Source organism: Puma concolor, chromosome A2, assembly GCF_028749965.1.
Source record: "Puma concolor isolate L17-30 chromosome A2, mPumCon1.1.hap2, whole genome shotgun sequence".
In the NCBI taxonomy this organism is placed as follows: Eukaryota; Metazoa; Chordata; class Mammalia; order Carnivora; family Felidae; genus Puma; species Puma concolor.
Window position 1 is genome coordinate 130,953,447 of NC_141668.1, and position 24,685 is coordinate 130,978,131.

The 24,685-nt window shown below is 39.8% G+C and overlaps 1 protein-coding gene across 1 annotated transcript in view; it reads right to left on the reverse strand.

Annotated features, from left to right (window-relative positions):
• Window positions 1-19,450, reverse strand: part of PPP4R2 (protein phosphatase 4 regulatory subunit 2) — a 54,788-nt gene extending 35,338 nt beyond the window's left edge. Inside the window, exons 1-2 of the mRNA XM_086697587.1 lie at window positions 19,183-19,450; window positions 18,091-18,172 (exon numbers count right to left, since the gene is read on the reverse strand). Of these exons, the coding sequence (XP_086553713.1) occupies window positions 18,091-18,172; window positions 19,183-19,216 (116 nt within the window). The 5' untranslated portion in view covers window positions 19,217-19,450. The remainder of the gene's footprint in view (window positions 1-18,090; window positions 18,173-19,182) is intronic.
• Window positions 19,451-24,685: the final 5,235 nt, after the last annotated feature.

Genomic DNA, 24,685 nt, shown 5'->3' on the forward strand with positions numbered 1-24,685 from the left:
GTATTCAGTGAATTTCACACCAGCATATCTTATACAGAATGTCACACAGTATGGATTATCACACAGTATGTTTTCAATAAATCCCAGTCCCTTCTCTTTCCCATTTTCCTTTAAAGAGAATGTACCTAAAACATTTACTTCACAAAACTGAAAAAAATTCAAAAACTTCAAGAATGCATCTCTATAAAACAATCCACACCTGAATTCAATCAGTAGATATAAAAACAGAGAAAGATGCACTAATTGCACAAATCAGTTACAAATGTTATGGACTGAATGTGTTCGCCCTAAATTTTTATGTTGAAACCCTAACATATAAACTTACGGTATTTAGAGATAAGGTCTTTGGGAGGCAATTAGGTATAGACGAAACCGTGAGGATGCGACCCTAATGATGGGGAAGGGGACGGGAGGGGGGAACAGCAAGCTATTACACCTCCCTTATCCTCTCTTCCCACAGTGCATCTGAGGACAAAGCAAGGTGGCCTTCTGCAAGCCAGAAGACAGCCCTCAACCGAAGCCCAAATATGCTGGCACCATGATCTCAGATATCCAGACTCCATAACTTTGAGAAAATAATGTTATTGAAGCCATGGGATCTATGATATTTTGTTCTCGTAACCCAAAATAAGACAGCAAGTCTATTACTGAAGAAACAGTGACATATGACACAGAAGGATATAAAGATCAAAAACCAAATTATGATCTCTAAAGAGCCTACCTAGCTAGCCAGGAGAAATAATATCTGTATTAATATATCCATAATACACAGCAGAAAATGGTAAATGGAGAATTTATAACAGCAAAGTTACTATCTTTTTTGAAAACCTGGGAAGGCTTAGACACAAGCAAAGGTGACAAAGGATAAACAGAATCTAGACATAGGGAAAATTAAAAGGGAAGAGAAAGCAAGCTCCTCTCTCTCTTACATACAGAAACCTTATGATTTGGAAACAATAGTTTCTATTATTTTCTCAAGTTAAAATATTTCTTTAAAAGAAGACAACATTTTGATTTTTCTTCCATTTACATATTTAATCCAGCTCCTATTTCATGCCACATTCTCAGTAAGGGAATTTCAGCCCCCTCAACACTTGGGGAACCACAAGTATAAACAGATTAGTAAGCAAACAGCTACAACAGAAATGTGATCAATGCATGTCAGAAATACGGTAGTTTCTATTAAGAAAAAGGAATCTGAGAAAAGCTTTTCAGCAGATTGCTATGTATTTGAATTGAGCTATCTGAACAATGTTAAAAGACAAGTGGAGGTCATGCCACGAGGAAGAACAGAGGCAACCAACAGAAAGACGCTATTAGAATTTAATACTACTAGCAAAAGAGAGCACTGCATATTCAGTGAAATGCAAATAATTTGGAGAAGTTACAAATGGTGGCAAAAGATAAGACTGAAAAGGTAAGATGAACCCAAATCAATAAAGAATTTTTTTAATTTTTTTTAATGTTTATTTTTGAGACAGAGAGAGACAGAGCATGAACGGGGGAGGGGCAGAGAGAGAGGGAGACACAGAATCTGAAGCAGGCTCCAGGCTCTGAGCTGCCAGCACAGAGCCCGACGCGGGGCTCGAACTCACAAGCTATGAGATCGTGACCTGAGCCGAAGTCAGACGCTTAACCGACTGAGCCACCCAGGTGCCCCAATAAAGAATTTTAAAGAATAATCTCAATTAAAGAATGATAAAAAAGGAATGGTATTAACTAGTAATGCTAAGAAAGGTGACTTCAAAGGGAACAATGGAGAATGACCATACATACTAGTTAGAAGAGTCCAGTCTACATCTGTTCATCCGGTGTTCCATCCAGTTTACCATTTGTACTGTATTTAATGAAGTATTATAGTAATTACATTAAAATATGCAGGTTTAGTAGGCCTCTTCACTTTGTACTTCCAGCTGCTGCTATGATCTTGTCAGCTTGTTTATGAAATGCATGTATAACTAACATAGGCCTCACTTTAATGTGCAGTTAAATATGAAAGATGACAAATAATTTACCTTTCACTTACCCCTTTCTGATTCAATGTACCTAACCCTACCCTCTCAAGGTATATGCAGAGTAGCTAATGTTAACACACAAAGCCAGTACAGTACCCTTTTAATGAAGTGAGGAATTAAAGCTTCTCTCTCCCCTATGTATATGAGTCCCATGAAGCTAATGGATGTATTTGTGAAATTTATATAGGTCTCCGCCCCTAATTCCTAACAGAGCTCCTAAAACCCTTGAAAATAGGGGTATTAGGACAATCTTTTGTTCTAATATTTAGTCTTTTGCCCCAGTTCCCAATATAGAGCTCCTAAAATCTTCAGAATTTCCTGAATAACAGAAACCGTTTTTGTTCTGTTAAAAATTTTTAACATTTATTTATTCTTGAGGGAGAGAGAACATGCGCAGGGGAAGGGCAGAGAAAGAGAGAGGGACACACAGCATGTGAAGCAGGATCCAGGCTCTGAACTGTAAGTAAGCATAAAGCTGAGTGTGGGGCTTGAACTCACCAACTAACTAACAATCATGGTCTGAGCCAAAATTGGACACTTAACCAACTGAGCCACCCAGGCGCCTGAAACAGCTAAGGTAACTCTTGGTGGGCACTTGGTTGGGGATGTGTCATCACAAAGACCAAGTTGGGATCAGAAGTTGGGAACTTTCAAAAAAAAAAAAAGTTGGGAACTTTCAGCACCGCCCCCTCCCTATTATCCAGAGAGGGGAAAGGGGCTAGAAGTGGAGTGAATAATCAATCAGGTCTACATTATGGAGCCTCCATAAAAACCTACAAACTATGGATTCAAAGAGCTTCCAGAATCATGACCAAGAATGCATCCACATGCTGGGAGGGTGATGCACCCCACACTCCATGGGGACAGAAGCTTCTATGTTCAGGACCCTGCTGGACTTCGCCCACTGTATCTCTTCATCTGGCTGTTCATTTGTATCCTTCAATACCCAGTGTAATAAACTGGTCGTCTAGTTAAGTAAACAGTTTTTTTTTTAATTCTGTGAGCAGCCACTCTAGTGAATTAATGGAACCCAAGGAGCAAGCCATGAAAACCTCTGTTTAGCCTGCTACTCAGAAGCATGGGTAACAAGCTGAATGCTGATTGGCATCTGAAACGGGAGAGAGAGAGTCTGAACTGAATTGAATTGTAGGACACTCCGCGGTGTCACAGAATTGCTCGGTGTGGAGAAGAAAAGCCCACACACGTAGTGTCAGAAGTGTTTTGAGGCTGAGAGTAAAGGAGAAACAGAATTTTCTGGGCAACATTTGATTAAAGACATAACTTTTAAGATTTCCATCTACTGAACATCAAAAAAGGTAACACTTTAATAATTAGACTATAACTCTTTCTCAAGTAGTATCTACTTCTCAAATTGAAGTTTATGAAGTTTCTCAAATAGAATTCTGAAAGGTAAAGCTAGAAGCTATGGTTAAACATCTTGATCCTACCCACCATTGTTTTTATTTTACAGGTGAAAGAACTATAAAACACATTAAAAACAATTTTTTTTAAATATTTATTTAGTTTTGAGAGAGAGAGACAGACAGACAGCAGAGTATGAGCAGGGTAAGGGCAGAGAGAGAAGGAAACACAGATCCAAAACAGACTCCAGGCTCTGAGCTGTCAGCACAGGGCCCGAAGCGAGGCTCGAACTCATGAACCACCAGATCATGACCTGTGTTGAAGTCGGACGCTCAAACGACTGAGCCACCCAGGTGCCCCTAAGACACATTTTCAAGTCTGATGTATGCTATTTCCTATGAAGCAGAATCTTTCAATCTCAGCATCATTGACATTTTGGATCTGATAATACTCTGTTGTTGGGAGTTATCTTCAGCAGCAACCTTGGCCACTACTCATTCCGTGGCAGTAGCATTCCCCCACTAGTAACAACCAAAAATGTCTCCAGTCATTATCATCGTAGGCTAAGAACCACTGATGTATATTTTTAAAAAGGTAAGTGAAGACATATATTATAGAATTAAATGCAAATTCAAAGAAAAAGCCCACATCTCAAAATCTCAAACATCTGCAATTACTTTTACTTCTAATTATTGCAAAGTCCTATAAGCTTACATAAACACCACAGGTAAGATTAAATATTTTACTTACATTTAAAAAAAGTATGTATTTATTGAAAACTAAAGATAGCAGGAACAATCTTAAGACGTCCATTTTTGTGAGAAATAATTTCATTCTTTCTGCTTGAGTATGACTGACATTTGAAATCTCAGAATGCCCTCAGTATTCAGTCAACCTAAGAGCAGAATATAGGTTTTTTTTCCCTTAAGCTAAGTGGTTTGTTTTGGCCAATTCACAAAGAAACAGGCGAGAACCATACTGCGAAAAAAAATTTCTTTTATAAGGACAAAATTTCAAACACAGTCATTAAAATTGAAGACACTGCTCAGACTATATATTTGAAGTCACTGTTACTGATAAATATGACTACTTGTCTAGAGAGTGTAACTAATAAGACAAACACCAGAAATAACAATTCAATCCACCAACCATAACAAAGACTATTCTTTGCTATACAGTCATGACCATCTTTTTAAAACAACTTGCTGCTTGAAGACTTGTAAACTCAAATTATTCCTAACACAATAAAATGTATAATTATTTAGGGGCACCTGGGTGGCTCAGTCGGTTAAGCATCTGACTCTTGATTTCAGCTCAGGTCATGATCTCGTGGTTCCAGTGTGTGAGTTCTAGCCCCATGTTGGGCATCACACTGACAGCAGACAGCCTGCTTGGCTCTCTCTGCTCCACCCCAACCAGCATGTGTACTTTCTCTCTCTCTCAAAATACATAAAAAGTATAATTATTTAGAATCAACTTTATCAGGATACTTAACATTTTTATCAATAAAAATCTGAAAACCAAATCATAACTTCATAAATGAGGACGACAGAAACTATAAATGATAACAGACAAATGGGAAGATGCAGACACAAAATAAAACAAGTTAAAGTTAGATACTATTTTTTATCTATCAGATTTTCATATTTAAAAGCCTAATAATGCTCAGTGCTGTCTGCGGTAGAGAGATAAGTTGCACACCCTGTTGGTATAAGCATAGGTTGAAAAAATTTGGGGGAAGGCCAACTGGCAATACCTGTCAAAATAATAATATAGACTTCAACCTATAGATCCCATTCTTGCATCTGTGCCAGCATAAATATGCTCACTTAAACACTGTTTGAATTGTCTGTAAATATAAACAACCTAAAGAATCATCAAAGAAGGGCAGGTTAAATTAATTACAGTATACCCCAAACAAAGGACTAGTATGCAACCCATAAAAACAAGAAGGTAAACTTAAGTGTTTTGATAAGAAAAGACAGCCAATACAGCAAGTATTCTGCAAACTGCAGATGTTTGGCATTAGGTGGTTTTTTTTAAAGAATCAACACATACATTTATATAACATAGAAAAATTCTGTTAATATAGAAGAAGCGGGTTAAAGGTACAGTTTGATTTTTTCTTATTGTTAGTGCTTTGAATAAAAAAATTTTTAGGGGCGCCTGGGTGGCTCAGTCGGTTGAGCGTCCGACTTCGGCTCAGGTCACGATCTCGCGGTCCGCGAGTTCGAGCCCCACGTCGGGCTCTGGGCCGATGGCTCAGAGCCTGGAGCCTGCTTCCGATTCTGTGTCTCCCTCTCTCTCTGCCCCTCCCCCGTTCATGCTGTGTCTCTCTCTGTCTCAAAAATAAATAAACGTTAAAAAAAAAAAATTTAAAAAAAAAAATAAAAATAAAAATTTTTAATGAGACAGGCTTATCTAAAGCAGTACTGATTTCCATAATCTGTGTACCTGACTTTTTTTTTTACAGTATGGAGACAATAAGTATTTAATTCATGTGATCCATTCAACTCAATATGCAGTTATTCTAACTTTCTCCTTAACTAAAATGGGAACAGGAACAGAACAGTATGATGATAGTCTCCATATTAAGATACTTAAAATATGAAAGACTGAAAGTTTTAAGTATTTAAAATTTACCACCTATTCACTCATCTAAATTTTGTCAGAAAATAATTTTTAAAGTGGCCACATCCTGACTGTGGCATTGATTTCTGTCATATCCTCTAACAACTAAGAAAGCAAAATCAAATACCACAGACAATATTTACAAAAAAACCAGATACAGTGACAGGTGTCCTCATGAACCCTCTAATATAAACAGGGCAAGACAAGAAAGTTATCAGTATCTATATAGGAGGAAGAGAAAACTACTTGTCTTACAACAACAGCTCATGCCCAGGAAAATCCTGAATTCACTAACAATACTTAATTGGGGAAAAAAGAAAACCGGGCCACATTCTACCCCCATTTAAGATTACTCCTTGCAGAAATATCCTATTGTTCAAAATCCCTAGAAAAGTTGGACCTGTCTCCAGATAAAAACCACTTTGATGGGGCGCCTGGGTGACTCAGTCAGGTAAGCGTTGGACTTCAGCTCAGGTCATGACTTTGCAGTCTGTGAGTTCAATCCCCATGTCAGGCTCTGTGCTAACAGCTCAGAGCCTGGAGCCTCCTTCAGATTCTCTGTCTCCTTCTCTCTCTGCCCCTCCCTAAATTATGCTCCATGTCTCAAAAATGAATAAATGTTTAAAAAATAATTTTTTTTTTAAAGAAACACTTTGAGACAAAACAGCCATAATCTCAAAAGTCACCCTGCAGTTACCATGGACAATATCCCTAAAATAAGACCAAAATAAGACAACTTCCAAAATATAAAATTTACAACATACAATTCTGAATAGAAATATTTCATCAGTTAAAAAAAAAAGCTCGGGGCGCCTGGGTGGCGCAGTCGGTTAAGCGTCCGACTTCAGCCAGGTCACGATCTCGCGGTCCGTGAGTTCGAGCCCCGCGTCGGGCTCTGGGCTGATGGCTCAGAGCCTGGAGCCTGTTTCCGATTCTGTGTCTCCCTCTCTCTCTGCCCCTCCCCCGTTCATGCTCTGTCTCTCTCTGTCCCAAAAATAAATTTAAAAAAAAAAAAAAAAAAAAGATTTAAAAAAAAAGCTCTCACCCTCCTTCTATGAGATACACAATAGCGCACACTACAAATGCACTTGTAACAGCTCTTATACCTCTCAAATTTCAAATTCTTCTACAGCATATTTTTTTCCAGTTTCATCACCAGTAAATGGAAATATTACCACCTAACCCGCAAGGTTAATATTTTTGGTTGACTAAGAATAACAAATCCAAAATGCATACATTAAAAAGAAAATTAGGCTCTTACTTTCAATTTAAATATACATCAATCACATTACCTATATGCTTCAAATTTACACCTCTGCAAAATTATAATTACTACAAGCTTTCAACTTTTGAAGTTACTGGAAATAGTCTAACTTACACATGTTAAGGGTATATCAAATATATACTTCTTTACCTTACTGACGCTCTTGACATAGATTTTCTTAATTTTCTTAAGTCCCAAACTACCACACCCAACCTCCCCATTCTTGCCACAACTCCCAGGCAACTATCCATGGTCTCAGGGCTTAGAAGATCACACTACAGTATGCTACAATGCAGGGAAAGTAGGACAGGTGCCTCAGATCAGGATTAGATAAGCAGCAAGAAAATCTCAGAAATAATTAGTAACAGATTCCTATCAAAAGCATAGTTTCAAATTCTAATGATTTTAAAAAGATTCTCAGATTTCTTCAGTAAAGAGGAAAGATGTGAAGACAACAATGAAGATTTAGACGCTCAACCAACTGAGCCATCCAGGCACAAGGGACAAGGGGTATAAAAAAGTAAGAGTTATGAGAGAACCTATCGGTATGGTATGCCTGAGTTTAAATTCCAATTCTGTCACTCACCAGATGCACAACCTTAAAACTTTCAAGTTCTCTAAGCCTCAGAAACCTCTTTTATTTTTTAATTTATATGAGGCAGAGATAGAGCAAGCTAGCCTCTTGAGAGCAGAGAGGGAGAGAGATAAAATATGCTAAGCAAGCTCTATGCTCAACTTGATCCCCAGGATAGTGACCTAAGCTGAAATATTTAGATGCTCAACCAACTGAGCCATCCAGGCACCCTCAGTACCCTCTTTTTAAAAAAATGTTTATTTATTTAGAGACAGCCAAAGACAGAGAGGACAGAAAGCAGGGGAGGGGCAGAGAGAATCTCAAGCAGGCTCCACACGCAGCCCTTGGATCTCAGGGCCTCAAAATCATGACCTGAGCTGAAATCAAGAGTTGGATGCTCAACTGAGCACCCCAGTATCATCTTTTAAAAAGCAGAGATACCTACTTCAGACAGTAGTAGTAAAGATCAAATTAAGATAGACATATGAAATATCTGACAGTGTCTGGCACAAAATAAATGTTTACTACAAGTTTGCCTTTTAAGCAGATAAAAGAACTTTAACCCAAAACAGAAGTGAAAATTCTAGTCCCTTATAAATCCCAGTTTTAGGTTCACGATTTTAAAATCAATCAAAGATTCTATGTAGGAGTACTGAGAAGCACCACATGCAAGTAACAAAAGGAGAATATAACACTTTAGAAGGATCAAAAATAGGGGCGCCTGGGTAGCTCAGTCAGTTAAGCATCCAACTTCGGCTCATTGGAGCCCAACATCGGGCTCTGTGCTAACAGCTCAGAGCCTGGAGCCTGCTTAGGATTCTGTCTCCCTTTCTCTCTCTCTGCTCCACCCTCCCCCACTCACATTCTTTCTCTCTCCCTCAAAAATGAATATTAAAAAAATTTTTTTAGTTTTTTTTAATGTTTATTTTTGAGGGGGAGAGAGAGAGACAGAGCATGAGCAGGGGAGGGGCAGAGAGAGAGGGAGACACAGAATTTGAAACAGGCTCCAGACTCTGAGCTGTCAGCACAGAGCCCCACGCGGGGCCCCAACCCACAGACTGCGAGATCATGACCTGAGCCAAAGTCGGACGCTCAACCGACTGAGCCACCCAGGCGCCCCTTAAGTGTACTTTTTAAAAAAACATTTTTATTTACTGATTTTGAGATAGAGAGGGCGCAAATGGGGAATGGGCAGAGAGAGAGAGAGAGGGAGAGAGAATCCCAACCAGGCTCTGAACTCTAAGCGCAGAGCCCCAGTGTGGGGCTTGAACTCACAAACCGTGAGATCATGACCTGAACCGAAATTGAATGCCTAACAGACTGAGGCACCCAGGTGCCCCTCATTGGTTATTTTTAAAGTAAAATTCTTTCACACACATATGCATTAAATGAAATAACAGCCAACGTTCTCCTCCTCAACTGTCTATACTGTTTTAGTCACTGAATACATGTATGGGTTGGTTTTTTGTCTGTTTTTGCTACTAATACTGAAACTTGATTTTGGTATAGAAAGAAAAGATAAAGACAGCAGAGGGAGGCAGACAGACACATTCATTCACCTCAATGACAAACTCCTATATCATTAAGGTAAAAGATCTACAGTCCACAAAACGGGGAAAGCACAGTAAATTCTAGATCATAAATTCCTTAATTTCTTATTAATAAGATGTTCTGAAGCAGCATCAAGTTTTTCACAAACTTCCAGTAATAGACCATTAGCATTTTGAACTCATGCATTAATTGGCAGGCACAGAGAGGATCTCTGGATATAGATAAAAACCACACATGTATACAGGGTACACTATGAATGGCATTCTGTGAACGAACCTCTTTGTGGCTCTAATAAATTAAGTGGTAACAATGACTGATCTTTCTCATCTAAGTATACAAAACCAATTCTCCATTTTTTTTTTGTCTGCAAACCATTCACCTCTGCAACATACTCTCAACAGTTAACATCTTTCACCATCAGCAGATATTTTTAACTTCAACGACTATCACTGTGCCCCATTTCCACCCTTAATCATTATTGCTGCAATACCACCCCCAGATAACTACATAACTACTGCCTCAACAGGCTCCTATAAGCTTTTCAAGCTGGGAGGAACCTTGGAGGTCATCTATTACAAACCCCTCAGTCTGTATCAGAGCAAATTGTGTCCCTTAGTAACTTAGATGATTTAAATAATGGTAAGTAAAATAGTTACAGCAGCTTCCATTTAAAGGATGGCGGTGGGAGGGGGCTGTCATTGTGTGCCAGTCATTGTATCAAAAACTTTAGATGTATAAATCCACTGAATGATAGATTTTATTACTCATATTTTACAGATGAGGAAATTAGGGCACAGAGAAGTCAGCCTGGGCCATAGACTAACGGGTAGAGGCAGGAATTCAAACCCAGGTGTTGGGTGTTCTCCTGACTCAAACCAGAGCTCCTTCCACAGGATAAAGTACCTCAGGCTTGTTTCTTAAGCCCAAATCATTGAATTTATGCCCAACATACAGACAATTCTAATTTTTACTCCCAAATGTTAGTATTTATAGCTACATACTTTCATTTATTTGAGTCCTCACAAGAGCTGAGACAACTATAGAGTATAAGCTCCATTCTTCAAATGAGGAACAAGCTCACAAATAATGTGCCCAAATTCACAAAGAGAAATCGCCAAGCTGAATTCAGAACTCAAGCCATGTTTCTTCCAAGAATGATATTACCACATGCTAACTCTCATGAAATTATGGGACTGGCCAACTACTAATAAAAATCTTAACATGGAAAATATGAGCTCACTTGCACACCAAAGAGATTGAAGATTCGAAGTTAACTTTACTCAAAAAACAAAGGTGACAGGTCTATCTTCCAATGCACCAATCAATAAATTTTGTGCAGTGTAGAAGACACATCCAGATTACAGCATGATGTGATGAAAGAAATGAAAACGACTATAATTTTATTCATGTTCATACCTTAATCACCGCAGTTATTGTAATATTTGAAACAAAAAGAGCATTCACTTAACTAATATTTATTGAAAATCTACTGTGCTTCCTGTGTACCACTGTGACGGTGGTACATGAGGACTTTAGGTGGCACATGGAAAACTCATATTAGGTATGTATTTTAGTACTTACAGATTTTAAAGAAACTTTAAAAGATAGAACTAATGCAACAAACCAGTGGTTTCAGATCTTGTTTCTTACAAGGGGAATAAAATTAACATAGTGATATATTTATGGGGAAGGGCAAAATGAGCGCTTAACTTCTGTAATATTTTTCTATTTTGAAAAAAATCTGAAAAGAGGAGCCTGGCTGGCTCATTTGGAAGAACATGCAACTCTTGATCTTGGGGTCACGATTACTTAATAATACTTAAAAACAAATCTGAAAAAAATCAAGCCAACCTAGAGAAGAGTGTTAATTATACAGAAGTTAGAAAGATGTGGCAAAAATCAGGAAGGCAGTATAGGAGAATGACATTTTATTTTTTTTTTTTTTTTTTTTTTTTTAAATTTTTTTTTCAACGTTTTTATTTATTTTTGGGACAGAGAGAGACAGAGCATGAACGGGGGAGGGGCAGAGAGAGAGGGAGACACAGAATCGGAAACAGGCTCCAGGCTCCGAGCCACCAGCCCAGAGCCGGACGCGGGGCTCGAACTCACGGACCGCGAGATCGTGACCTGGCTGAAGTCGGACGCTTGACCGACTGCGCCACCCAGGCGCCCCAGAGAATGACATTTTAGAAACTATGCTGACAAAACAAAATCTCCTCCTTTAAGAAACTCACAGAAGAAGGATCTAACAGCCTCATTCATAAGGAGATTTTCAATAATGCAGATTTTATTTTCAATGTAAGGAGATTTTATAATTCAATTGTTTTCAATAATTAGTTGTTGATAACTACTTTTAAGCAACTTAACTTTTATTTTCCTAATCATATGTCAAAATCGCTCAACACAGACAACTTGAAATTTCAGGGAGGGGGTGGGGGGATAAAGCAGACTCAACATAAGCAGTGGCAACACAGGAATGATGACTATTTATCGAGCATTTACTCAAACAGTGTGCTAAGTTTTCCCTGTATTAACTACTTATACTAGGAGAGGCTACTATTATTCCCATTTTATACTTGAGAATACTAGTAACAGTTTTCAGAAGAAGTGTAATTATGAGAGGGTAACAGTGCTGCTACAGTTTTCCATGTCTCCAAAACTCTATCAGACTTAACTAGACACAAAGCGAAAAGCCAATTAACAAAAATAAAGTTACAAAAATAACTTATAATATAACTAGCTGGAAAACAAAAAAAAACCCTAGCTGACCAAGTAGTCAATTTCTCAAACCCCAAAGAGTAAAACAGGTGAGAAAAATGACAGTCACATGACCTGTACCGTATCAGGTTCCGAGGAAGAGAAAGCAGAAACAAGTCATGGTGTACCTGAAGGGCCTAGGAATAGAACCACAAAACAGCCAACAAGCATTCACTAGAAATCATGATACGCCAATCTGAGAACAGCAGCTGAAACCGAAAAGGGTTTTGCCCACTCCACCGAAGAGAAAACGGAAGGGACCCACAATGAGAGCTGAAGGACAGCAGCAGTCTTGCTCCCATGTGCTCTTAAAAAAGACCAACCAGAGCTCCCATTCAGAGATGACCCCAGTATAAGACGACAATAAAGATGAAGGAAAGACAGGATCCAAATAAAGCAGAAATTGGAAAAGGGAAGCTGGAAATTTCAGAAAGCAAGCTCCATGTTCTTAAACACTACAAACAACAAGAGAGCTCCAAGTTAGGAATGCTACTGAGCCCTATCTCGTTCTCAAGGATCAGGAAAACTTATTTCACGTAAAAGAGTACAAGAGAAAAACATCAAGGTTAAATCCTGTACAAGGTGATTATAAGGAAAAAAAAAGAGAGTAAGGAGAACAAACGTCCCTACAGACAATGAGAGGAATCCACAAAGACTCGTCCAAAAACAAACAAAATCTGTATAATATTTATAAATGAGCTAAAGACACAAAATGATAGAAGTCAGAATCAGAGAAACTCAGAAAATGAAGCAATAGAATTCGGCAACCAATTAGGTAGAAACTTAAAAAATTACTTCAGGAAATAAACTAGAAAGTACATGAGAACAAAAGAACCTAAGAGGTAACGCAGTAAGAGTTCTTCAAAGGAAGGTATTTTTAAAAATCGAAATAGAATTAAATTAAAAATTTCAGGAGCACTTGGGTGGCTCATTCAGTTAAGCATCCGACTCTTGATTTCAGCTCAGGTCATGATCTCATGTTTGTGGAATCAAGCCTCACATCAGGCTTCATGCTGAACCTGCAGCCTGCTTGTCTGTCTGTCTGTGTCTGTCTGTCTCTCTCCCTCCCCTTCCCTGTTATCTGCTCCTCCCTTGACCCTCCCCTACACACTCTGGCTCTCCCAAAATAATAATAAAAATAAAGTTCATTCTTTAAAACAAAAAAAAATTAGAAATTTCACCTTGAAAAACACTATCAAGAGAATGAAAAGCCACACTGTTATAGCAAGTATTTGCATATCATATCAGATAAAGGTCTTTTATCTGTAACATATAAAGAACTCTCAAAAACCAGTAAGAAAACAACTCAATTTTTAAATGGGCAAGATTTGAAGAACCAATTTACCAAAGATGATACACATACAGCAAACACATGAAAAGATATGCAACATCATTAGTCATTAGGGAAGTACAAATTAAAACCACTATGCAATATGTGCCTATTAGAATGACTAACACAAAAAAGAATGGCCATACTCAATGTTGGAAAGGACATGGAGAACTGGAACTCAACTCCCAAAGTACTGCTGGGAATACAAACTGGTGCAATCACTCTGGAAAACAGTCTGGCAATTTCTCAAGAAGTTAAACATCCATCCACCACATGATCCAGCCATTCCACACCTAGGTTTTTATCCAAAAGAACACATATGTCCACATATAGATTTGTACACAAATGTTCACAGCAGCTTTTGTAACAGAAAAAACTGAAAATAATCCAAATGTCCATCACAAATGATTGTATTAAAAAAACTGTAGGGCATCAATATAATGAATACTACTCAAAAAGGAATGAGCTGCTAATATCCGAACCTGGATCTCGGTTGAGTAAAAGGCGGCAAAGGATACAAACTGTATGATTCCATTTAGATAAAATTTAGAATAAGCAAACTAATCTAAAGTGATGGAAAGTAAATCATTACTTGCCTGAGGGCAGGGGAGGCATACACAGGAAGAAAGATTACAATGGGGCATGAGGCAACTTCTAGGAGTAATGAAGGGATATGTTTACAATGTTGAGTGTGGTCAATGTTTGAATGTGGGTATCAAAATTTAGCAAACTACATATTTTCAACAAATGAAGTTTACTGCATATAAATTATACCTTAATAAAACTGTTTTTCTTAAAAACAGGAATAAGGAAAAAGAATTCAACAAAATGACAAAATACTGAAGACATGCAAGATGATTTGACAAATAAGAATACAAGGGGAGGGGGCGGGGAGGACAACAAAAACCAAAGGACATAATTTGATTTCCTGAAATTTAAAAAAAAAAGATACGAAAAATCTGAAAATACAGATTGAAGGAGCACACCACATACCTGAGTTTACTGACCCAAAATGCCCAATACTAAAACAAAGTCCAAAAAAATTACTGTAACAGAAAAAAAAATTCTTTGGGAATCTAGGCAAAAAGTGTAGATGACTTACAAGGTAAAGAAAATTAGATTATCATCAGATTTTTTATAGTAACTTTGAGTTGCAGGAAAACAATGGAATTAACACATTTACACTACCAATGATTTTATTTGCAACCCAACTGACCTTTAAGAACAAAGGGCACAAACTCTTAAAAATATACAAGAACTCAGGAATGCTCCCATGAGCTCTGCCTAAAGAATCTAGTACAGAACGAACTCCAGACAACCAAACTGACTAAGATACTGACCTAAGGACTAGGGTGAGCATCTGAAATAGAGCCACTATAAAAGATTAAGTGATGGTTAAGAGAGACTTCTGTAATTGTTACATGTACAGATAATGTAGACACAACTGCTTTTCTTAAATGGGGGCTACAAACTGGAAGAGATATGAAATATTTTTAATGTCCTCAATAATTACATTGGTGGTATTATTAGACTTTTCCCCTGTGTCCTTGGAACCAAAATTGTGGAAGAAATAAAACACTGTAGTCCTGATTTTGAATTGGAACCATCAGTATGAATCATTAAGTATTTCATTAGCTTCTATCCACTCAAGAGGCTTGAAACAATGACCAACTCAGTAATAATAAGCAGCTCTCCTCTCCAGTTTGTACTCTTTAAAGACCATTTCCCACTAAAAGAAGGCATGGCTTCTTGAGAAATGGCTGATTCCAGGTCTGGGCAGAAATGAGCTCAGATCATACCAGGGAGTTATGGATACTATTAAGTCAAAGGACTCTGGAATCAAATTAAAGAAGCTCCCATAGGACGAACATGGGACAATATGCCCACCAAAAAGAGTAACTGCAACTAAGTTTATCAAATAAGTTTAAATCTACAACTGAAACCCATCAAATGTTTAAATTCATGATTGAAACCCACCACATATGTTTGTTTATCCAACACATAATATATACTTGGCATTAAGTTACAAACTGTTACCTTCAGAAAAGTTTTGTTCAAGGTAATGTCCCATTTTCAACATAAATACAATTTTTTCAAGTAGCCAAAACCAACAAATTTGGTGATTGTTTTAGATAATCTCTGTATTCATAACAGTTTAGTACACCATGTCTTGGCATCTTTCCCAACTTCCTATATTAGATGTTTATAGGTAATTTTTAATAGACCAGAAAGCAAAATTGTTCCAGGGCTCTTTAATTTTCCTACAACCTCCTGCTCAGTAAAAACCTATACTTCGAATTCTAAATTGTTTAGAAATCAAACTGTTTAGAAAACAAATCAATTGTTTTCTTTTTGTATGAAAAATAAATAGCCTAAGTTGTCACTAATTTTCATCCATAAACAAAGTTCAAATATTTTTTTTGTTAATAATTTGTTACTATAACGTATCAATGAAGATAAAAACAGAACTATGGAATTTTTATCTTAAGCAACCTATCTATCCTAAAACACTAAAGAGAACTGATCTGCTGTTCTTTACGTTTTCTTGTTAAAATCTTAGAAGTTACATAAAGCTCAATTTAACAATAAATGAATGACAGAAACTGCAAATTTCAGAATCAAAAGTTAAGAGGCACCTGAGTGGCTCAGTGGGTTAAGTGTCATCGGACTTCGGCTCAGGTCACGATCTTGCCGATCCTGTTAGAACCCAGTATCCGGCTCTGTGCTGACAGCTCAGAGCCTGGAGCCTGCTTCAGATTCCGTGTCTCTCTCTCTCTCTCTCTCTCTCTCTCTGCCCTTCCCCCACTCACACTGTCTGTCCCTCTCTCAAAAATAAACATTAAAAAAAAAAAAATTAAGGCATGCTCATGTTAAGCAACAAAGGCTAAAACTTTGTAAACACCAGCTGCTTTAGTAACTCTAAAAATATTTTCCAAAGTCTATAAAAAATCTAACACCACCATTTTAATACAAAATACTATTAGTAAATGTAAAAAGGTTGGAGGGGGGAGAGGGAGTAAGGCAGTGGACCTTAAGACCTCTATCAAGACAAATATCCACAAAAATCAGGTTAAATTTTCCTACCCACCTGGTGATCCAAACAGGATATTAAAAAACATTTCTTTCAGAAGTTTTCAACTATTTACACATTTACAGCCAATGAAAGTTATCAAAAGGGAAGACAGTTTGTACAGACCTGATAAGGAGAAGAGGTTTTAAGTATTTATCTCCCAACAGTTTGATATAATCTTGTGTATCAAAACTCTGAAAGTAAAAAGCTTTTCCTCCTGATATTGTACAGAGGTAAGTTTGGACCAACTAACAATTCAAAAGAAACAGTGGCAATCAGAGTATTTACCATTTAGGGATTAATTTCTTTTTGAAACCTGGCATCTAGTCATTTTTAAGCTTATCTACATAAATACCAGTGAGTTATGTTCCATCAATTTTTAAAAGATGCTCTAAGAGTAATTCAGAGGCAAAAATGATTTTTCCCCTAAAGGATTCCATTTTTTAAGTGGAATAAATAAAAATGTAAGATTGAATACATCAGATTCTTAAGCTGATAATTTTAATAAAGCACTACAGAGATTCAGTTTGTCTACATGACCACTCAATCAGAGTATCTTTTTCCTTTCTAAATTAAGCTAGTTATTAGAAGGCTACACACACTAGAGCCACAAGCCAATCTTGTGAGAAATGAACATTGGCTAATAAAGCCAAAGAAAGCAGTTATCACTTGCTAAACCTTACACTCTTATAGTAGGCCTCAAAAGAAACTATACAAAAAGGACATAAGGGAGCCAAAAGAACGCTCACTTATTAACACTGCACCCAAAGAAATCTTTCTCCTTCCTGCTCCCCACCCCCTACCCAAAGAGAAGAGTACAAGGAAGTCACAAATCTGCACTACTTTCTACAAATTAACTTGGTGATGGTGAAAACAACTCCTGCAACATAAACTACACACACAATGAGATGGAAGGATCCTTTTGAAAATAAACTTCATAGTTTAAGTTTCAGATTCACAACATTTGGAAACAAGCCTATTAAAATGCTGAGCATATGTAACAAGTTAGCTATCCTAGAAAGTTTACAGGACAGTCAAAACTGTAGCATCTGGAAATTGTCAGATAATCACCAGAAGTCCTCAAGAGAATAAATAGAAATGACACTTCAAACACTCAAATATATAAATATGACAACAAAAGGTTGGATACAGGACAATATTGGAAAATACCACCAACAAAAAAAAAAATTTGAGACACAATCAAAGCCACAAAATTTTGGAAATAAGTCTGTTTGTTATAGCCAAAAGGGTCATAACAGACGGGATAGGCATTCTTTTCTCTAGCTCTTCAGACTAATAAATTCTAAATGTACAAAAGCATAGATAGAAAGAAAATTTTAACAAATTTTTAAAACTCATTACAGAGTATACATAAAGCAACTAAAGTATATGCATTTAGTAAATGCTTTAATAACTGCAGCTTGTACAGTTTGGACACACGTATTATTCACTTCTTCTGAAATAGTTTTTTCCCTTTCCTAAGCGATTCTGAATGATACACAGGACCATAACAACTAATACATGTTTTCAACTCACATTGTTTCTCCAGTCTTGGCTACATGACAAAGAAACTGATCCAGGACAGGACAAACTTCCTTTTTTCCCCTCTTCTCAAAATCTAGATAAGGGAAAAAAGAAAAGTTATCAGTGTTTCTCAAAGGCCATCAACCATCTCCAAAGCACTACAAAAACAAACTTTCCTCCCAGTCCTTCGTCAAATATTAAGAAGCAATTATAAAAAAAAAAAAAAAAAAAAAATCAGCCTCTCAACCAACTAGCTACCTCTGACTCCCAAAGTTCTAGTTCCAACATTTGTCTCTTCACACGTAACAAGAATCCCCCTAAAGGGGGCACTCAACCTCTCCACAAAGCCTTAATGTGGTGTTTCTCAAAGTGTGGTCCGGAGGAACACCAACATCACATTTATCTGGGAAACCAGTTAAAATACAAATCCCAGGCCCCAACTTCCACAAGCTGTTTATCTACGTTAAGTTCATAAACCTGCGTCTTAAGAAACTGCAGCTACCTAACGTAGCCGTTCCCAAATGATTTTGGATGTCAATTCATAATTCCGAAAATGCTGAAATCACACGGTATTCGAAGTTTGAGAACCACGGTTCTCAAGCCTGTTGCGTGGAAGGAGACCACCTTAGAATTAGGGCGCGTGGAGGAATGACTTCAGAAGCTCTGAAAAAGACTTCCTGAGACTCTTTAAAGTTGCTCTACCGCCCTCTCCCCGCCACCCCCCCCCCCCCAAACCTTCTACTTTTTCTCTTAGCCCGACGCCTGGCGAACGGGGGCCTGACAGAGAACGGAGCCAGCCTGGAACGAGGCTGCGGGCCCACGACCTCACCCCAGAGGGGTCGGCGAGAGGCTGGGGCCCCTACCAGAGCTTCCCCGGCTCCCCTCCCCCAGCCCAGACGCCGGCGGCCGACACAAAGCCCAGAGCGGGGTGGGAGGGAGCTGCCCACAGGGCTCCCCGCCCCTGGGGAAGTGGGAGGGGGATGGGAGCCGGGGAAGCGCAACCCCCCCTCTCCCGGCCCGGCCCCTCGGAGCCCCCAGCCCAGAAAAACAGGAGAAGGAGCTGTGGAGGGTAAAGAGGAAGGGAGAGGGGGCAGCTACCCCCACCTTTCAGCGCCTCCTGCAGCCTCTCGACGTCCATGGCTTCCCGGAGTCCCTCGCAGCCTCCGCCTCCCTCCGCGGGTCTCCCGGGGACCGGAACGCCTCCCCCCACCCCCCCGACGCCCTCCCCCTCCCTCGCACACACTCCGGCACGCAGGCGACCGGGGGGGGCACCGAAGGGAGCCGGGGGAAGCGAGCGAGAGAGCGAGACCGAGAGAGCGAACACCTCCCCGAGCCGCTACCACCAGCCCTCCAACATGGCGCCCGGCACGTCACCGCGCGCACGCTCCCTGCCGCCGTCCTCGCGCCCGCCGCGCGCCCCGAGCCGAGCCCGAGAGCGCGTGCGCGGCGGAGGCGGGCCGCCAGGGCTGTCCCATAGACCCGGCAGGCGCCCGACGCCCCGCCTCTCCCCTGGCGATGGCCCGCCGCGCCCCTGTTCCAGCTAGAGTGGTCGCGGCGGGGTGCTCCTGGCCAATTCCCAGGATTTGAGTCCTTATCTTTTGCTAGCTGTGTGATGTTGAGCAATTTACAGAGCCTCTCTGAGCCTTACTTTCCCCGCCCGTGTGAGGATGGCACTAGTACCGACCACCTTGTACAGGTGCTGGAAGAATTGAGTGTATACACACAGCCGTCAGAGTACGCATAAAAAACAAAAAACCCAACACACTCTGTGTTATTAATAATCATAACAAAAATACCTCCCTGCCTGAACCCAAGGCTCGTCGTTGACCCACCTTAAAAAGAAGCAATGCATACAAAAAAGAGATGAAAATTCCGGGATTGTAGCCATCTGGATTCGAAGTCCAACTCAACTACTTCCTGTGTAGCTTTGGGCTAGTGATTTAAACTCACAGAGCCTCAGTTTCTTCACCTATAAAATGGGGGTTTGTAAACTCCCCCCCACCCCAAGACTTGAGTGAAATGGTGAATATCAAACATGTAGCACGGTGCCAGAGAACTTGTAAGCACTCACGTAACGTGACTTCTATTTTTATTATCATCATGATTGGGATTGTCTTACATAAGCACCCAGGAAGTTAGAGAGGGCGGGATCTCAGAAGGCCTCTCCAACCCTGACATTTTACAAATGGGAAAGTTGAGGTGTAGAAAGCTAGTCTGGCAAAACAGCATCAGAACCCAAAACATCTGGCTCCCAGCCAGTGTATTCATTTCTACTACCTTATCTTGTCTGTAAGCTTTTCAAGGAAAGCTCACAAAAAGGTGTTCTCATTTCCAAGGACTTGCTAAGATAACTAACCAGTATCTCTCAATCACAACCTAACATGGGCCAAGTGCCCTCTCAACTGTGGCCTGGAAAGCAGGGTCTCCTGGTGTAAACCTGATTGCTTTGTCCATGAATGTGGGGCAACAGGGCCAGGCAATGAAGAATTCTGAGAGGTGAGGGGAGTAGTGATCAGAGACCCCAAGAAATGACTACAACAAGGGGCCTGATTGACCCTAACCAAACTCACACAAGAGCCTGAGCCAATGAGTAATCTGAGAGAAAGTTCATGTTGACTGTGCATGTTGTTTAGAAACACCATCCCATCCTATGTGAGAGTACAGTCTTCCAGCGTGTGCAAGAAACCACACCTTGCTCTCTCCCTCAGGCGGGGCTGGATAGGTGCTAATCAATTCTTGCTATCAAAGTCCACTGTTTAGCCTAGTGTCTCTCTCTCTCTCTCTCTCTCTCTCTCTCTCTCTCTCTCTCTCTTTCTGTCTTTCTCTCTCATATATTATATGTATATATACTGTGATGGTTAATTTTGCATGTCAACTTCTCTGGGTTACAGAGTGACCAGATACTCAGTCAAACATGATTCCCGGTGTTTTTGGATGAGAGTCACGTTTAAATCAGTAGACTAAAGCAAACTGCCCTCCCTAATTTGAAGGGGTCTCATCCAATCCTTTGAAAGCCTGAATAAACCAATAAAGCTAATACCTCCCTCCTGCCCACCTTACCAAGTATGAGAAAATTCTTCCTGCCCAACGACTCTGTAACTGGGTTGTTGGCTTTGTTCCTGCCTTTAGATTCAAGCTGAAACACTGACTTTTCCTGGGTCTCAGGTCTATTGGCCTTTGGACTAGAACTACACCATTGGCTCTCCCGGACCTTCCGACTCAAACTGGAATTAAACTACTGGCTCTCCTGAGTCTCCAGCCTGCAGACTGACCCTGCTGATCTTGCGGCTTTCCAGCCTCCATAATAACCAATTATTGTAAACCAATTCCTTATAATCAACACACACACATGCACACACACACACCCTTTTGGTTCTGTTTCTCCACAGAACCCTTCTTAATATCTATACACATATAACATTCAATAATTGAATATGATAAAATTTAATGGTGTACTAGTTAAAAGAAAAGGGTCTAACATCAAATAGATCTGGGTTCAATTCCTGGCTTATCATGTCCTAGCTGTGTGAACTCTGGTAAATGATTAATATCAAAATGCCCCAACTTCCTCATCTGCAAATTGGAGACAGTAGTAGTACCTCACTCATAGGTTTGCTGTGAGAATCCAGCAAATGATCTGATTCAATCAACGTTAGCTATTGTTACTTATATTAAGAATTACAACATTTGCGATTTTGTTTCCTTTTGTTAAGAAAAAAAAGTCAGACTCATAAAAAAGTTGCAAGTAGAACACAAAGGCCGTGTTTTTAAAAAGCCCTTGAGTGTAAGTGGCCAAACACATTCCCCCAAGGCTCCTGAAATGACATTCCCCTTAGTATGCAAGTCCTACAAGGCCATCTGCTCATAACCACAATACTATCAAGATCGGGAAGTTGGCAGTCATAGATTATCTCAATCCGATCCTCATAACCTGTTTAAGTTACACCAGTTGACTCAGTGTGTCCATTTCTAAGAGAAATATCTAGTCCTGGAGCACCTGTTGCATTCAGTTGCGAGGTCTCTTTAGTCTCCTTCAGACTGAGGAGACTTCCATTACCTTGACCCTGTTGAAGATTACAATTGTAGACTGTCTCTCTTTTTGGGTTTGTGTGACATTTCTTCGTGATTAGATTCAGGTGATGCATCTCTGTCAGGAATGTCGTAGAAGGGATACTGTGGTCTTCTCATTCCGTCCTAGTGGGTGACCCACCATTTCGATTTGTCCCATTACTGATGATGTAACATTCACTTGGATCATGTGGTTAAGGTAGTATTTGCCAGATTTCTCCTCTGTAAGATTGCCCTTTCCCCGTTGGAATTGGGTGAGTTTACTGTAGCTGCTGTAATAAGTTACCACAAACTGGGTAGCTTATACCAGCAGAAATGTATTTTCTCACATTTCCGGAGGCCAGGAATGTGAGACCAAGGTGTCAGTAGGGCTACACCCCCTGGAGGCTCTAGGGATGAATCCATTCTTTACCTCTTCCTCTGCTGACTGTTGGCATTCCCTGACACGTAGCTGCCTGCATTAGTCTAATTTTTGCCTCCGTGGTCACTTGCCTCTTCATCTGTCTGTCAAATCTCCCTTGACCTTACTCTTAAAAGGACATTGGTTTTTGGAGTTAAGGCCCACCTAGATAAGCCAGGGTGGTCTCCTCAGCTCAAGATACTTAAATTACATCTGCAAAGACCCTTTTTCCCAGTAAGGTAACAATCACAGGTTCCAGGGATTAGGACATGGACATATTATTTAGGGGGCTACTATTCAGCTAACTATAGTAATTAAAAGTGCTTTGTGGCAAGGGACTTTGAAGCTTTGTAAATATCCCATTTCTCATTAAGCTTTCACTCTTTAGTTTTCATATCCATTGATCATTCTGGGTTGAATTAAGTATTACTATGAGGGTTGCCAAATGGTGGGTTTCTAATCCCATCATTCACTTTACATTTATTAGTTGGCAATATAACATAAGGGAAGCATCATCTCCTCGCATTTATTCGTTTTTTTAACTTATAGTAGTTTGGACTCATGGATTCCTATTTAATGGGTCGTAATTCATTACTATAACTATTTATTTTGATACCTAAATTGTTCTAGACTTGGCCAGTAGGACCTTCATCCAGCTGGCTTCTGTGTCCTTCTAACATGTTCCCATCATTCTTAGAGGACATCTTCATTTTCTGGTACAACACTATTCCGGGCTCATCTTGAGTCTCTTCCCTTCCTCAGACCTGGAATTGGTCATTTCTCTAAGAAATCCTGATTCCTTTTAGTGCTATTTAGGAATCTAAACAAGACTGCTAGCATATTTGTTGCCATTGATAAGTTATTGCTCCTGGACCCCATTAGCAGACAGGGCTAGAGAATATACACATGTATTCATATACACACACATCCACATTTATTTCCGTATCTATCTATATCAACATATATTTGGAACCAAGAGTTCACAGCTTCCAATTCCAATCCAACACTGGGGACTCATTCTAGTTTTCTCCCTTTCCATATGTACAAGTCTCCAACAGTAAAAACCTGCTGCCACTGTCCTCCAAATATTTTTTTATTGGAGAAGTCCTCCTGGTATGTGACCAACCTGTTACCATTGCCAACCCCTTTAAGAGTGGCCCTTCTTACCTCTCTTGGGCCCTGACACCATGCCCCAGGCTACCTCCCCCCATGGCCTTGCAGATTCCTTCTTTCCTTGGACACATTTAACTGGCTTGAGACTGAATTCTCCTGGAAGGGGGTGGTAAAAAATATTAGTATTTATAATAAAAATAATAACAGTAAATTTTAATTCCTCGAATAGCAGGTAAATAGTGTTTCATCAAACAATTCAAAAAATACAGGGCAAGTAAAAGTCTCTTAGGACCCTCTGCCCCACCCAATACCTACCACAACTATAGGAAGCATGATGAGTTTGCTGTAAGTCTTTCCAGATATGTATTAGGTGCTTACATGTGTCTCACCTGTATTATGACACCAGCCTCCACCAGCCCTCCTGCCTTCTGGCCTTGCTTTCAACACAACAGCCAGGATCGTTTTAATAAGATCAGATCATGTCCTACCACTCTGCAAGTAGCCCTGCAGTTACTCCTCATTTCCCTTAGAGTAAAAACCACAGTTCCTCCAGCGGGCCACTCTGCCACTCCTGATCCCTCCAACCTCATCTCCCACCACTGCTTTCAAGCCCTTCTTCAAGCTGCCCCAACCTTGCTGGTCTCCAGGAGGCACCCTCAGCCTGTGGGAACACTCCCCACTTAGGATGATAACCTTGCCGTTGCTTGGATCTGGCTGTTTTCTGGCTTGTCAGCAGGTATGTCTCATTTGCAATTGCCTTATTGCATGTGGATTTTATAGTGTTACCACGCGCAAGGGGGTGGAGTAAGTAGGGCCTGAATATTTCCTGAGTGTGTACTTTATACTAGGCACTGATTTGTGGAGACAGTGGTGAACAAGGCAGACAGGATCCTTGTTGTCACGGATCTTACATTCTAGTAGGACAGAGAAATGTAAAGGAAATAGACAATTACATAAAAGCCCAGGTATTGTAGACTGTAGTAAGCACTGTGAAGGAAATAAAGAGGATAATATGATATGAGGGCC